General features: G+C 31.7%; 1 protein-coding gene across 2 annotated transcripts in view; it reads right to left on the bottom strand.

The window, feature by feature from the left end:
- Nucleotides 1-17,053, bottom strand: part of LOC148628062 (E3 ubiquitin-protein ligase RNF123-like) — a 40,518-nt gene that overhangs the window by 3,417 nt on the left and 20,048 nt on the right. Inside the window, exons 20-34 of one of the 2 annotated variants that reach the window (XM_088584189.1) lie at nucleotides 16,884-17,013; nucleotides 16,155-16,355; nucleotides 15,409-15,512; nucleotides 14,268-14,354; nucleotides 13,592-13,699; nucleotides 12,708-12,885; nucleotides 10,715-10,789; nucleotides 9,902-9,989; nucleotides 7,547-7,637; nucleotides 6,775-6,865; nucleotides 6,269-6,408; nucleotides 4,108-4,296; nucleotides 2,410-2,485; nucleotides 602-686; nucleotides 207-304 (exon numbers count right to left, since the gene is read on the bottom strand). In XM_088584189.1, the coding sequence (XP_088440315.1) occupies nucleotides 207-304; nucleotides 602-686; nucleotides 2,410-2,485; nucleotides 4,108-4,296; nucleotides 6,269-6,408; nucleotides 6,775-6,865; nucleotides 7,547-7,637; nucleotides 9,902-9,989; nucleotides 10,715-10,789; nucleotides 12,708-12,885; nucleotides 13,592-13,699; nucleotides 14,268-14,354; nucleotides 15,409-15,512; nucleotides 16,155-16,355; nucleotides 16,884-17,013 (1,741 nt within the window). The remainder of the gene's footprint in view (nucleotides 1-206; nucleotides 305-601; nucleotides 687-2,409; nucleotides 2,486-4,107; nucleotides 4,297-6,268; nucleotides 6,409-6,774; nucleotides 6,866-7,546; nucleotides 7,638-9,901; nucleotides 9,990-10,714; nucleotides 10,790-12,707; nucleotides 12,886-13,591; nucleotides 13,700-14,267; nucleotides 14,355-15,408; nucleotides 15,513-16,154; nucleotides 16,356-16,883; nucleotides 17,014-17,053) is intronic. The other variant, XM_088584199.1, reaches the window with a different exon arrangement.

Here is a 17,053-nt window from a genome sequence, read left to right as displayed (position 1 = left end):
AAAAAAAATAAAATGCTCAATGGGACCAAGCTTGATACTTGTGGGTATCAGGGGTACCAGTAGATGGAACAACCCCTCCCACATTTGTAAAATTTTGTCCATTGCTAAAACATCCATTGGACATTTTGATTAGTCCAAGAGGGATATGGGGACAGCTTAAATTTGATAAAACCTGAGAAACAAGCTGTAAATACAACAGTACATACCTATATTTGTATCTGTTTTAAGCTTTCCTACAAGGTACTCCAAGGACGGCACTGTAAAACCAGGATCTGATAGGAGATGACGGAGTACAACCTGTTGTCTAAAATGCATACAGATTCAAAAGCTTGTACGGTAATTCATCAGGCCAAATAAGATTATACATATGTTTTTTGTTGCATGTAAAACTTATTTAAAAAAACAAGAAATTATTGAGAAAATCTTTATAATAAATAGAATAACCGATTAGTTGTTGTGAATAATCAAAATATAATCACTTGTACTGGCAAAGTTTGGACACTTAGTAAACTTTGTTTTGTTTGAGTATTACAGATCAGTATGGAACATTCAGAAAATAATGTTTGATCCCCATTTTTAACACTAGCATATGCTAGCATACCTGTCCTCTTTTGATTTAACAACCAGCTGTATCAATATGCCTATCATTGCTGTAGCAATGGGGAAATATGACACACTCTCTAATCCTGAAAAAAAAATGGATTGAATAAATTATAGTGTGCATATAACAAGCAATAACACTGTTCTGCATGCATATTTAATAAAGGCATTGTTTTCTGTATGTAATCTGCCCCTAAGGCAATAACGCTTTATGATGACAATTTCTTCTCATACTGATTTCACTTCCACACAACTATTCAAAACGTTTTTCGTTCATCGGTGATGTCACAGTCAATTTGATATAAGTTGCAGATCACACACTTTATACGCTAGTCTTTTATGTTTTGTTTTTCTTTTTTAAAAGGAAAATTTGGTAAATGATTCATTACAGGTATAAAAATATGTGATAAACAGATTAATACATAGCCTTTCCCTTGTTATCAGCCCTCAATTGTTATTGTTCCTCTGGCTTAACCCCTCAGGCTGATATCAAAGGCAATATTAAAAAGGCCATGTATTAATCTTTAATTACTGGCAAAAATCAAAGGCTATTACTGTCAAAAATTATCTGAAAAAATAACTAAATAATAAAGCCAATATTTTAGACCACTTCCAATAAAGTCTTGCAAATTAAAGAAAAATCCACAAAAAAAGGAAGTGTTTCAAAGGACCATAACTCTGTCAAATTTTATCAAATCAAACAGAAATTCAAACTTGATCAGTTACTCATCTATAGAGACAAAATGAAACATTTCAAGTCAAAACCTCAACAACTGGGCAACAAAACATTATGTGGAATGATTTGACAAACTGATAGGTTCAAAATCTAGTTTGTTTTGGCTTATTCCATTAGGAGATCAATAAAACATTCTAGTTAACTAATATGTGGCCAAAGAAACTAAGAGCTTCGCAGCATGCAGCATGATACAACTGCAGCTTGTCAACCTCTGTTCACTTGGGGCAAGTGTAGACATCATACTAGTTTTTGACACACTTAAGCAAAGGGAATTAAGTTCATTGTGGATTGGACACAATATAGCACAAAATTTGAAATTTTATTAAAATTTTTCGAAATTGGACCAAATATTATGTGTATAATAAAGTCAATTTTTTGGGGTGTGGCCCCTTTGGTGCCATATTACTCAAAAATCATAAAATCTGAAATCTGATTGAATAATGCAGGCAAAAAAAAAATACTTGATTTTTTTTGGATCATGGTCCAATTTTGCACCCCTTTAACCCCCCCCCCCCAAAAAAAAAAAACCCCAAAAAAAGCGGTTAAAGAAAAGCCTATCCTGTAAAATAAGTTTTGAAACAGAACTTCAAAAGGAACAGATTGATAGCTTTATCATAAAAATCAGATCAACAATAAACTTTTCCTATCAATTCTAATGATAACACCCATTCCCCCCTTGTAGCCTCTTATAATCTTAAGGGGTTTGGGAAAAACTATAGGGCCCTCTGCAATGTCCATGGGAACTATGTGTTGAAACTTCAAAAGATCAGAAAAGTTTTACTCTAGCTATCATAAATAAACTGAAGTAAATGGATGCAAACGAATAAAACAAGGACAGGGTAATACCAGTATTCGACTGAAAAACATTTTTATGGTTGCATAAAAATTTATAATAATGGTCAATAATAAGTTAATTAAATCTTGTTTACTGGTAGGTTGGATAATGGATTATAAAAAAGATGTTACATGGCATCTAAAATAAAATACATTGGGAGTGCCCATACATAATTACAAGCAAGATTATTAGGATACACTGTATGTGGAGGATAAGTTGCAATATCATAAAATCTTACCTTGGATAAAAAGAGAAACTACTCCTTCAAATATTCCACTTCTGGCTGTAATCCTATTTAAAATTTGGCACATTACCTTAAAAATAAAGGTAACATTTACAATTTTGGTTTCCCAATTGTAACTAAAAAGACCACAACATTTTCCATCTTATTCAGGTAAAAAATTCCTCTAACTTACAAAACATAAGACCAAAAATATAAAAAAAAAATCCTCTTAACTGCATAAAACCCAACTAACCTTAGTGAAATCCCCAAAACTTTAAGAAATTATTTTGGAACAACATTTTCTCTTTTCTTTATTTAAATGCTAAGGAAGGAGTCTATTAAGACATAAAAAATATAAAATCTACATAATAGTGAGTCTACAAGGATAGTAAGTTGATTATGGAATTTTCTCACATAACATAAAATAAATTTCCATGAGACATGAGAAATTTCATAATCGATGAGCTAAAGTTGTAGATTCTGTTTCTTTTAATTTTTCAAAACAAAAACTTTGAAAAGTGTCATTCAGCATCTGTGTCTAGGTGTAAATTCTACCTCTCGTCTGGCTATGATATCAACAGTTAATATGTGAGAACAACATTTGAAATGTCATATTGTAGCATTAAACTAATGAAATTTTATTTAAAATGCGAATCACAAACTGCCCCTTTCCATTTTGGCCCATCAGCGTCCCATAACTCAAATCTCTCTAGAGACAAGAAATATTTTTCAATGATGGACGAAACCCATGCCATAGAGGAAGCTATAAAAGATCCAAAAATAAATGAAGTGAAAATATTCATTACAGACACAAATCCACCTAATCTACAGAAACAGGATTTCTCTGCATAGCCATATGTCCCCCACCATTGACAAAAAAGTTCTAGTGCAAAAGATCCATAGTTTCAGTAAATTTTGAAATTTGTCAAAACAAAATGGGGGCATGATACTATCAACAACATATGCAGGTGACAAACAATCCTACAAAATTTGAAGGAAATCAGTCAAGCAGTTTGTGAGAAGTCTTCCTATTGTGTCAATGTACAAAAATTGTTAAGGTCCAATGACTCCCATAAAATTGTCCAAAGCAAAATGGCAGTGCCATATGATCAACTACATAATGTATGTAAAAATGCTACAAATTTTAAAGAAAACCCGTCCAGTCACAAGTCAATGTTAAAAAAACGGTCACGTCAAAGAACTCCTACAGACAGAAATGCTAAATGCAATTTTATAAATGATAAATATTCTTAGCACAGAACATTACAAGAAACAAATTAAAGAAAAGGATTATCAAAATTGATTGGGAAATAAATCTTCTACACCAATTTAAAATTAACACCTGTAATACCCCTTTCGGTCCTTTTTGCAGAAGGGTAGGGGCCAGTGACCCCATTTTAAATTGCAGGCTTCCTTTAACAGTAAGTAATAATGAAACAAAATTTCATGACATTTGGTTCACTACAATTTAAATCATCACACGGAAATGAACAAATTAACAATGATGACAATGCAGACAGCAACATAGCATAACATATCCACTATTTCCGTGCTAGTATAAAAATTAGGAAAAAGAATATTATTATATCCATTTAAGCACTGAAAACATCAATAATTTTTCCTCAATACAATAATTCCTGTTTTTTCTCTGACAAATAGAATATGAAAATAACAGGAATCCTATGTACTATTTTTTTTTACATGATTTGTTACCTGAATGAGTCGTTTGAGCAACAACTCAGAAGAAGGCATAGATGGATCTAGGAACACTACAGGTGTTATAGTCACGATCATTTCTAAAACTCTCATTAAACAAACTGCAATCTCAAAACATGTGGCACAAATCTTTAATTGGCGTCCTTCCAGAATTCTAATCTCAGGAGAAGTCACTTTCTGCTGTATCTAGAAAAGAACAATCTCAACAGCTGCAAAAAAGCTAATTCTCACATGTATCTTCATGTACCAATTGTGGGAGCAACATATGATTTAATTCATGGAAAAGGGAGTTTTATAATAATTTACTTTTATTAATTCAATTTTTTTCTTTTCCCATCAATAATTTGTTGCAACTATGGCTAGCAAAGTAAAGATCATCATTTTTTTTTTCATTTTGCAGTAAGATTGATGAAAATATGAAATGCCCTGAAAAAATCCTCCCTGAAAAAAATAAACAAAAATGCAAACAGAAAGAAAAACAAAACAAACTAATTTCAGAGGAGGAACATATTTCTCATAAATCCAGGCCCAACCTCATCAGTACTTACATGTGCATGTACATAACAAATACAAAGACAAATTTAAAGCTCTCTTTTTGATAAAAAAAACAAGTTTATGTAAAGTTTAAAGAGACATCAAAGAATACAAGTGGAATATATTCCCACCAAAAAAATGTAAATAATTTTGCAATTAATGTATATACAGTGTGCATAAATAAACAGTCTATGAGATATGGCTCACAGCAGATACTCCCACTTTCAATCACAAAATTAGGAACATAACCAAAGTCCTTGGTAAACAGAAAGTAGTGGTTGAATTTTTCCGTAAATGAATCCCACCATATAATACCTCTAGGAAGTACATGTTAAAATTTCAAGCCACAGTGAGGAGTAGTTATGTGAAGAATTTCAACTTGCAAAAAATTTAGAGAAAAAAATTAACAAAGTCCTTGGTAAACAGGAAGTTGTTGTTTAATTTCCCAAATAGATATACCATTACATGGCATACCTACAGAAGAATGTATTAAAATTTCAAGCTGCTGTGATGAGTAGTTATGCTGAGAAAACAATGACAAAAAAAAAAACCAGACACATGGAAACAAAGACAAGGGTAAAACAGTATACACCCCTCCTTCAGATCTGTGTATAATAATACAAAGCACAAGCAGGACATCTATCAAAATTTTCTGAAAAATCTTGTCAACCTTTTAATGAGATCTCCCTCTTTTCAGCTTTTCTAAGTGGAAGATTTAGCATAGTGATTTTTTTGTCAAAATATAAAAAGATAATTTGTCTAGAAATCCATTTCTCTTTAATTTTCTAAGGCTTTCTAATCAAAATTTGAGTAATTAATACAACAAAAGGATAAATAATCAGTTGATTGTTTTTCAATGATTATCATGTTACATAAACATTGTATTTAAATCAATTAAATAAGCCATTTGGAACATAATTTATGCAATATTTCTGCTAAAAGGGAGATTCTATTTGAGGGGGGAAGAAATTTGTGAAAGAGGGAGATTTGTGATTCCAACATGGGAGACTTTCTCAAAGAGGGAGATTGACCCAGAAAGAAGGAGAGTCAACAGGTAATAAATTGCTGCAATTCTGAAGTCACAAGATCATAGTTGAAAACATTCTGGTATTGTACTTAAGTGCAAGTCCATATAATATTCAGACACTGCCCATATCAAAGTGATTCATGCATAAGGAAAACCCATCAAACAAAAAATTATTTTTCATCTACATATAGTATGTTTCTAGGTAACAATTAGCCTTTCCATATCCAGTCCTGTACTTATAAGAAAATCACACCTTTATCTCCCAATAAAATCAACCAAACCAAACAAAATCAAGAACAATAACTCTACAATTTTTTTTTCAAAAGCGCAACGATGAAATGAAAAACTAATACTGGTTATGTGATAAGTAAGTATTTCTGAACCATAAATAAAATTGAATTTGTTGGATTTTTGAAATGTGTGAAATACCTCCTGTCTGATTTAAAAAAAATTCTACTTAAGTGTTCAAATTTAAACTTGAAACACAAGTACAGCATATACAAATTTGCATTATGTATATGATGGTAGACTTGTATATACAATACTTAGAAGATTTTGGCAAACCTACAGAAATGATGATGCTTCTTTCAACCTTACCTCTTGCATAAGACCAATAAATTCAGAAAAGGACCAGTTAAGCTGATTCAGTATCATGTCCAAAAATTTGGAAGCTCTTTCTGTGTCCAGTAATAAATGTTTTCTAATTAATTCTTGCAGTCTAAATGATGGCAAAGGTTCTAACAAAAGAAATTTTCATATTAATAAGCATTCCTGTGTAACAAAAGTACATGTATACAAAAACAATGTTATTTAAAAATGACAAGAAAAACAAAACAAAAAACAAATAACCTCATAAAAAACATAATAATAAATTTTAAACAAACAAGAAAAATAACTTTTCAAATGAGTACAGCTGAACTTTGTCGTTAATTCCATTAGCAGTCAAAACAAAAAAAAATGTTGAGTTTTTAAAAGAAAAAAAATGTCAAATCTTCCATCATACATTTATCGATTGACCTTAAAAATAAAAAATAAAGGATAATAAGTTTTCAAATAAATCAAGCAAAAAACAGAAGAAAACCTCGCCAAACTGAAAAACTCACTTTGAAGCATGGCAAAGCCAAACTGAGTTGGTTGAATTTTTGAAGGCACTGAGTGAGGAAGGTGAGTGTATCTGAACCTGTAACCACATCCCTACAAAATGGAAATAACAGAACTTAAAGATTAAATTTTAAGATAATCCAATCATGGTCCCTCAGGAGGCATTAAGATTCAACCTTCCCTTCTACAAAAACTTGGCTAACATTCATAATCTGAATTGTTTATTCTCTACAAATCTTGACAATCGTTTTAACCGGAATTGTTTCTTTTCTACAAAACTTGGTTATCATCTGTGACCTGGTATGATTCTTTTCTATAAAACTTGGCTACCTAGCTACCACCTTTACTGTGACTGACAGAGAGCCTGGGTTGCTACTAGACCTGCTCTCATGACAACCAATTCATCATCCTATTCATTACTATAAACGTATGAATTTTCTTGGATTCTGTCAAGTGAACATATTCAAGGGGATCAATTTCGTTGATTTAAAAAAAATGGTAAGCATTTTATTGTGTTAAAAACCAATTTTTTGGGTACTATTTTTTGCGCTTTTCCAATGTGAAAATTAATACTTTTACAGTACAAAGATTTTCTCCATAATTTATAACTATTTTCAACATAATTTTTTAAATTTTATTATGTGACTTTTAGGCATAAGAAGTCCAAGAGTGAAATTACTGAATATATTTCACAGTGTGAATTATTGATTTTTTTACAAAGTGAACAATCTATAAATCTCAGCTACCTATATATATTAAGTAACACTTCATTACCTTCCATATTCTGACTAGAATCCAATTACATTGAGACAAAGAACGGCTTTCATTTGGAGTAATCAAGGCTTTGACCATACCCTGAACAGTGCTGTAAAATAAAAATGATATTCACCTTGCAAAAATGTCACAGATAGCAAAATATATGTATGTATATTAAGCTAAATTATGATTTTAGGTAATTTTTGACAAAAAGTCATCAGGGTATCATTAGTTGAAAGTTATATGGTCATTATAAATAATAACATTGTGACGTTATATATTTCAACCAATTTTACACTAATGGCTATATTGGTGAAATCAAAAACTTTTTCATGATAATTTGATGTCGACCTTCAATCTAAAATATTATACCCAAGGTCATCTGCAGGCTTGTTCTTAGATAAAGCCTTCAGCAAATTTTCTCCTAATGTATTTGTATGTTCAAACTATTTGATTTTTTCCCTCCGTAAATTTAAAATAATACTATAATCTTAAACTTGAATATTCAACAAAACATTCTGACACTAAAACAATTACATTTGCACTATTTTTCAACAGTCAGTTAATATACATTTTATCTATATATATTTTAATTTGATGAGAATCCTGCCATTTGATTGGTTTGTTGACAAAAATCAACATTGATTCAATTGTATAAACTAACTTGCTATTTAGGCCATGCCCACCTTTTACGGAACTACTTTTTGTTTGTCAACATTGTAATGTTGAAACGTTTTTGTGACAATGAATTATTAACTAACTTTATGTCTGCCGGATTTATGTAAAAAATTCCTGATTTAATAACTGTGTCTTCAATTTTGGAAAATAACTGAACATTTCCCAGTGATAAAATGACAGCGTCTTGGCGCTGATTTTAAAATGGCGGCCAATTTGTTTACTAGAATTACTACACGGTGGGAAAATTAAAGTTGCTGTTTACTCAGTGTTAATAAAGGTGATGGATATATCACTTTTTTTAATTTTTAATTAGAATATAATGAATGTATTCAATTTCTGATTAGTTTATACGCTTTAACCTAATTTGGGTCCATTTATGCTGAATAATCTGCGAAGCGTATTATGTTTCAGCGTAAACGGACCCAAATTAGGTTATAGCGTATAAACTAATCAGAAATTGAATACATTCATTCAGTAACTTAAAACTGAAAATGATAAATGATTTAAACAATATAAAGATGTACACAAGTACTTAATTAGGTTTCTATGAACTGTTTATGCGGTACATCAATTCAAACTGAATGAATGGTTGTACGATAATTTTGGGGCCATCTACATATTTTGGAAAAAAGGAGTGGGGAGAGTCAGCCCAGAAAGGTGCAATCCAAGGTGGTGGAAGACTTTTGAAAAATGAAACAATTATGGGTAGTTCTATTGTTTTCTGAACTAGGTTTTATAGGATTGATATTTCATAAGTGCACATGGTCCATGCTCCCAGTTTTTAGTGGAGTCTGAGTTGCGCATTTGCTTTTGTTACTTTGTATAATTTTAGTTACTTTATGTTCTTTGTTGTGTATGTCTGTTTTCCATGTCTGGTTTTTGTTCCTGGATTACATTCTCTTGATTACTCTTACAATAAAATGCTTCTCAGCATGCAGCTTGATAAAACCCCAAAGGTTAAACCAAGAAAAGTTGGGGCAAGTATGGACAGACCATTCAAGCTTGATACAGCACTGAATTTTGATTGCAATTAAATATTTGACACAGGAAAAGAATTTGACTTATATGGCAGTGGCCCCTTTTTCAACCATTATTCCTCAAAAAGCACATCCCCAAATTCAATTCTAACCTTCCCTTGGTGGTATGGCACCTTTTTGTACAATTTAGAAGAGATCCATTCACTTTCACTCAAGTTATCATCTGTACATCAGGAAAATACTTGTTTCTGCCCCTCATTCCTTTATTATCAGTTCAAGTCACAACACCCATTATCAATCCCAGCAATTTTTTTGTGGTATGATATTTTGCGGTACAATTTCAGAGAGATCCATTCACAGTTACTCAAGTAATTGTCTGGACATCATGAAAATGCTTGTTACCTTACAGGTTCAGGTCATTATCCCCAAAAGTCAATCCCAGGCTTCCTTCTGTGTTATAGCACATTGTGGTATAATTTCATAAAAGATATATATATACTTATACTCAAGTTACTGATTGGAAGTGAAGTGTTTATGGTTGAAGATGATGACGACAACAACAGTGTGGCTGTATAAAAAGGGGGTGGAATTGCAACACCACACATTCTCTGTTCAAACATGAGCCACGAGCTTCATGTTCAGGGATACTACAAATGCATGTATCACATTTAAGTGTACTCCAACTATTACATATTTGTCAGCATGGTTTTTAACATACCTTTCTTCAGGAATATCTTCTAGCACTTCAAGAGTTTCTGGATAACAAATAAAACAAGCAAAAGCCTGTATCACATCTTCTCTTAAATCTGAAAAATTATTCTTTTAAAATCACACATAAACCTTAAAAAAAAAGGGAGGCGTGCTTATAGTCTACAAAAACAATGTATTGTATATGTAGCATATATATATATATAGACTCAATATTTACAACAGAATTGAGATATTTATTCATGTACATTGAAAAATTCTGTAATTAACTATGCTACATGTATACATGTATGCATAAACAAGAGTAAACACATGAATTAAAATGGTGAATTCAGTATCACAGGTATAATATCTGTAGGCTGTTTTTTTATTGGCATATTTTAGTGATCTGTCCTAGAACACGAAAAAAAATTCAACAAAATATTTACTCCGGGCTTAAGTACTAAGTGCACAACTAAGTAGCCACCAAAAATAGAAACACAATAATTTTTCGTATACCTATTTGCCTAAAAGCCACAAAATTTTACACCTACCAAAATTACCTGTCATACGGTTTTATCTTCAAAGAACATTATAATACAACATAAGGAATGATCTCAAATTCAAAACTCCTTGATTGACTGGAGAAACAGCAAAAAAAGAAAAAAGAATGCATAAACATTTCCAGTTTACAGTATACATAACAACTTTTATTACATCAAAAAGAACAGTTTGTCTTCCTATAAGTTAACACATGTTTGGCTCAAGTTTTAAACCTAATATTATAATAATATATTCCAAATTTATACAATCCAATCCACTATAACGAATAATTTTTCTATACCTGGATTAAGAATTCTATGGTCAGAAAAATGGCGAATTATAAATAAAGCATAGTCGTAGACAACTTTGTTATAGCCTGCAAATAAAGAAAAAGTTTATAGAAAATGAAAATATTGATAATACTATTATGCTATGACAGAATCTAGAATTTCTTAACAGCAAACATCAATTTGTACTTGCTGAATAACAGCCTGACAGTACTAAAGTCCATACCAATAAATTTCTTAATTTATTTTGGGAATGTTCATTTCCGTGTATGTATTGTATATATTTATCAAGCTAGATTTTATACTCCAGTTTAATAAGCTGTACGGTATGTTAATTCTGACTGCTAGTCTTGCTGTTAGCAAGAAGATAGATTTTTCCAATGATAACTAGAAACAACATGCTTCTTAGGGTGCAGCTTGATACAACTGCTGAGGTCAAACCATGAACCATATGGACATCATTCAAGTGTGACACAGTTCTGAATTTTAATTCTGAAAAAATATAGGACACTGGATAAGAATTTGACCAGAATCAAAATGGTTCCTTAGTCATAAATGGTTCCAGTCACAACCCTTAAATCAATCCCAGTCTTCTTTTTGTGACATGGTAACTTGTGGTGCAATTTCAAAGATATCCATCCACTTATAGTCAAGTTATCGTCTGGAAAATGGGAATGCTTGTTTCTAGTCATCATTTGAACCCTAATTCTTTAACATTTCAAGTTACAATCCCCAAAATCAATTCCAGCATTCCCTTTGTGGAATAATTTCAAAGAGATCTCTATACTTAAACTAAAGCTATTGTTTGGAAATGAAATGGCTGCAGACTGTGAGATGATGACAGAATGATACCATTATACGATGGTAGTTTTTTTATGTAACCATCAAAAATACAAAAATCAGTAAAAAAATTAAAAAAAACACCTCTGTGATACTAAAAAAGATTCAAGAAACTGAAACCAATCTAGAATCTATAATCCAAGAGAGGTAATAAAGGGGAGATAACTTAAGGCAGTCATGACTGATCTAATCTTTACATCTTTAAACTTGAGCCCAGCTGACAGATGACAAAATCAATTAAACACATTGCATATAACTTTTTGTCATTTACGGAATATTTCTAATTTTTAACAGGTTATACAAAATGACCTGTTAAAAAAATAGAAACTTCACTTACAATTCATTTTCTGATGGATTTAAACCCAAAAATTATGAATTGGTTTGTTATCAAAAAGCAACTTAGTTCGGAAAAAATTAAATCATGGAGTGTGAACTGATCAATGCTTACAATGTCACCCTACCAAAACAAGTTATACAAAATAACTTAGTTTGCTCAAAGACAACCAACCAATCAGAAAGCTTGTTACAATTCAAAATAAAACAATTTTATATCTGAAACAATATGAGACACAAACATCACATATTGTTAGCTCAAATGTAACATCATCTCTGATATTTTTATGATAAAATTGGTAGCTCAACTTTGACAAAAATACACTTCAAGTTATTCCTTGGACCAGGGGTACCCAAGTTGAAATAAGTTTTTCAAAAATGAAATTTATCTTTTTACACATGATTTTCTTTCTTGTCTGAGACACACCCTCTAGCAGAGGTGAATAATCATGGCAGGTTTCACCAATAAACTCCAAAAAGTGTATTTTAGTCATAGAATGGGCATAAATTGTGGTCAACTGAACCAGGGGGTACCAATTTTTGCCTTTCTTGTGCATTAAACACCTTAAGCTTCTAGTAGTGATTAAAATTATACCAAGTTTTATTGATGAACTCTGAAATGTTACAGAGCAGATGCAAATATAGGGCTCCTGTTTATAGTCAACTGAGCACCTAATTAAGCCTTAGCCAAATATCAGTAAACATGCATTGTCCTGTTCATAAATGAAAAACCTTGGATTTGTTAATCATGGGATATGAACAAATCCATGATACATGTTTATGCAATATTTATTTTTTGCATACTCAAAAACATCTAACAGCGATTCCACTTACGATCAAGTGATTTGAAAGGCACAGTAGGGTGGAAGAAGTTGAACAAAGCATTGAATCCATTAATAGCTGTCATAATGTAATACTCAGGAACATACTGGAACAACACTTTAAAGAAACTGGCATGTGAAAGTGTCTTTATCACTACCAAGAACAACCATTCAATGTCTGCTCTTTTATTCTGAAAAGAAAAATATATGTTTATTTAGAAGTCTTCTGAAACCCTTCTCTTCATAATGACACTTTTGACACCTTTCCCTCAATCACCACTAACTTTGCACATCCATGGCAGTTAAAAACTTGTTTTTCTTTGATACAGTTCTGGAAAAACATACTTTTTACACTGTTTGGGACCAGATATCTTGATAGGGGTTCCAAGACGGGGGTGTGCCATTTCATCAAAGCCAAAGGCATATTTTTGGCACACAGAGACCCAAATTGTTGTTTTTTTTTTGTAACTAGATTTTTGTCTTATGTCATTTCTAGAATCAACAAAATAACTACTGATTTAAAAAAAAATTCAAAGCTAAATTTGGAGATCAAACAGTCAAAAAAAAGCCTTGTTTTTTGCACCTATATATAACAATCCAGCACAATCACACTAAGTAAAGAAATGTCCTATAAATAAATCTCAGCATTTTAATGAACTGGTGCATATTCTTAATTTTGTTTAAAAGATTTTTATCTCATTTTTTTTTATGCAAATTACTTTCACCCCTTAAAATAGAGTGGGGTTTAAATGATTCTGGTCTGGGAATTTAGAATATGCATAAGTTGGTTTTATATATAAGTGCGTTCATTATAATTGAATTTTACTGAAGAACATTTTGTTAATGGGTCTACTGATATACCACAAACATTTACGATGACATATGATATATACTAACTTTAGAATAAATAACTGAGATAACCCATGCCATCTGTCTAGCCTGTTCCTCTATCTTATTGGTAAAAACTTCTCTAGCTTTAGTCAGCTCATTTCTTACACCAGTCTCCTAAAAGTGTAAGTAGGCAGTAAGAATATCTTGTCTCAGATTGCTCACATTACTGTAGGGCTTTTTCTTTGGAAAGGGAGGATGTGCACCATTCCTGTGGACTTTGGGGGTGTAGGCCATTCCTGTGGACTGTAGGGAATATGGGTAATTTCTGTGGACGGTGGGGGATGTGGGGCATTCCAGTGGACAAAAAGGAGACGATCACTTTATACCTCCCACAAAACAGGGATGGATACCATAAACACTGTATACCTCCCACAAAGCGGAGAAATACCATGGTCACTTTACACCTCTTGCAAATGGGAGATTGACACCATGATCACAATATACCTTCCACAAAGGAGGTATTTAAAAACTGTAAATAGAATTGTCTCATCTTCTATATGTTCCCCAGTTCACGATAATTCCAGTGAGTACAAAGAAATTTGAACAAATACTTCATACCTATAATATACCTAAGAAAAATATAATATAACTAATACCTATAATATAACACAACTGTACCTATAATACTGTATTTCATTTTCACTGATTTAAGTTTTATAACATATCATTAACTACACCTTACCTCATATATAGGGCATCTTCTTAGCTTTGCTTCTGTGTCTTGTAAAGATTCTACAAATTCTTTCATACTGTCCCTCAGATTACACACCTACATGTATACACAAATTTGGATATAAATGATTAAAATAACACACTGCCGAAAAGATTATCTAATCAACATCAACCATTTAAGAGGTTGTCCATGTTCGAAATATCTGGCAGATGGCACAATATAATTTATTTCCCACTGAGATTTATGTTCTGATATAATGTATACATCATACAAAAGGTGTGCATGTTAAATTTTTTTTAATGACAATGAATGGCTCAGAAAATGATTTTAAAGTTCCCTATCAAAACGAACCAAATTTTGAAACAAATTAAAGAGAAGATTTATTTCCCTTCTCCAGTGAATTTCAATGTTTTCTACATTATTTTTTTACTTTAACCATTGCAGTTGATAAAAAACTAACATAAACTGTGAGAAAGGATGCATTTCATACCCATAGTTAGGGGGGTTTGAAGGGTTCAGACAATCCCCCCTTGGAAATCAACAAGCACTATTAAACTGTTTTGGCATTTAGATTGAAGTCTGACTATTAAAGTTGAGATTCGCAAGTCAATGTAACCACCCCCCCCCCACCCCCCCCAGCAACCAAAATCAAAACATTTGCTCCATCTTTATAAAGCTTCATACCCCATTTACAATCACTATTTCCCCTGGAAGCTAAGATTTTCATATAGTAAATAAAGGAGTAGTCAAATGAAACAGGAAATTGATATTGAAAGAAATACTGAAATCACTTACAATGTAGGCCCCATTTATACAAAGCCAGATACCAAATTAGAGGTCAATATATCCAATGGGAGTTATGATAAAATACAATTCAGAGAAATGGAATGAGGGACAAAGTGATTCCAATAAACTACCCACTTATCAAGTAGGGGTATACTAATAATAAAAATGTCCCTTTAAAAGCAGAATTTCTATAAAGAAAAGGTAAATTTATATTCCAATTTCTAAACATATGGCAGTAACACGAGATAATGTTATCATTTTTGTTTTGCACTGTTTGCTGGTTAACAATTCAGAAGTGATACAAATGACAATCATGTAAGATATAAATGGTTTTTATTTATCCTTTTATTACAGAACCATTCACCTTTCCCAGTTGTTTATGGGCAGCTATATGGTACATCATCACTAAATCATCCAGTAATTCCATCAAACTGTTACCACTGGGCATCACAATTGCTGGATAACCACCTACAAATACCATAAATGAAAACTGTCAATTTAGTCAATCTTCTGAAGGATTGCAAAACAAAAGACAGACAAAAGGAAATTTATTAAGTAGCACTCCAGATAAGAATCATGCAAAATGTGATTCATGGGTGAAAACCTTACATTTTTTTTTGATATTTTGTCTGAATTGCCATGGTAAACAGAAATTATCATTCTGTTTTTCATATAACCATGTTCTTAGGAGATAAAAAATATATAAAATGCACTGTAGATTTCAAAATTAAAGAAGATAACTCTGAAAATGACACTCAACTACAATAGAATCTATTGGATTTTCAATGTTGATGATCTTCTCAGAGCAGATTGGAATGAAAAATTACACGAATCACAATACAGACCAATTAAACAACCTACTGGTAATTACAAAAATAAAATTATGTAGCCTTTTTTGGGGTGTATCACATTTTTCAGATTTTGCATGATTATTACAAAGACTACTACTTAATTACTGTGAGGTTTCCTGCTTTAAGCATAAGAAATGTCTCTAAAGCTATGTTGAAAAGGTATCAAACATTGGACTTCATTAACAAATTAAAAGTAAACAGTCCTCAATTAAATAAATATCACAATACTAAAAAACTATGATTTTAAAAGCTAAATTACCATTTCCAGCACTGCATGGTGTAAAAGCAGATGTTGAAAGGAGGTTGGATGGTGACCTTTGACCTGCACTATCTAAACCTTGTGCTTTGTTCACTTCACTCCCTAACATCCTGTTGACATGAGAAATAAGTCCACCACATCGTTGGAACTCAAAGTAATCAATCATATCAGACCAAAACTGCTGAATAGGTACATATGCATCTGGAATAATAAACATTATGTACAAATTTAGAAAAAATTCTAAAAGATTTTCATTATTTAATAATAACAAGAATTTCAAAGTGACATCTTGTGAGATCTTTCATACTAAAAAAATGTAAGAAGAAAAAAAATAGATGGGTCAAGTGTACTTGTTTGTGAGATATAAGCATTTGAGGTTTTGTCAAGACAAGATTTCTCTTAATTTTCCAATAGGTTTTGTCTAAGATTCATCTATTAGAACCATGGAAGAAATAACAAAGGTGTCACAAAGACTTCCCCAATAATATTTTAAGGTGTGTTTAATGAAATTTTGAAGAGAAAAGTGTGGGTCAACTAGGAAAATATATTAATGCTATAAAATGGATAAAACCAGAGAGAAATAAATCAGGCAAAATGTGATATTTTTAGTCTTGACTTCAAAACAACCCTTCTTCTGTATATAACTTGAAATTTGGTCCTTTAGAATCTAGCTCTGAAAAACAGGAAACATAAAATGTTACTACATGAGAATCAAAAATCAAAACTTACCTTCACTTGGAGTGTAAGATGATAAAGGATTTTGTTTATAGAATTCGTCCCAGCTATACCTAACAGCATGCACCATCCTATGAAACATACACAGGATAACAGTGCTCGGACATAAACTGGCATGTTGTATCTACAATAAAAACAAAACAATAAACAAGAAATCTGTGAGT

Source organism: Perna viridis, chromosome 1 (genome assembly GCF_037379345.1).
Source record: "Perna viridis isolate PV_CMFRI_1.1 ecotype Kerala chromosome 1, ASM3737934v1, whole genome shotgun sequence".
Lineage (NCBI taxonomy): Eukaryota > Metazoa > Mollusca > Bivalvia > Mytilida > Mytilidae > Perna > Perna viridis.
This window is presented reverse-complemented; position numbering and strand designations above follow the sequence as displayed.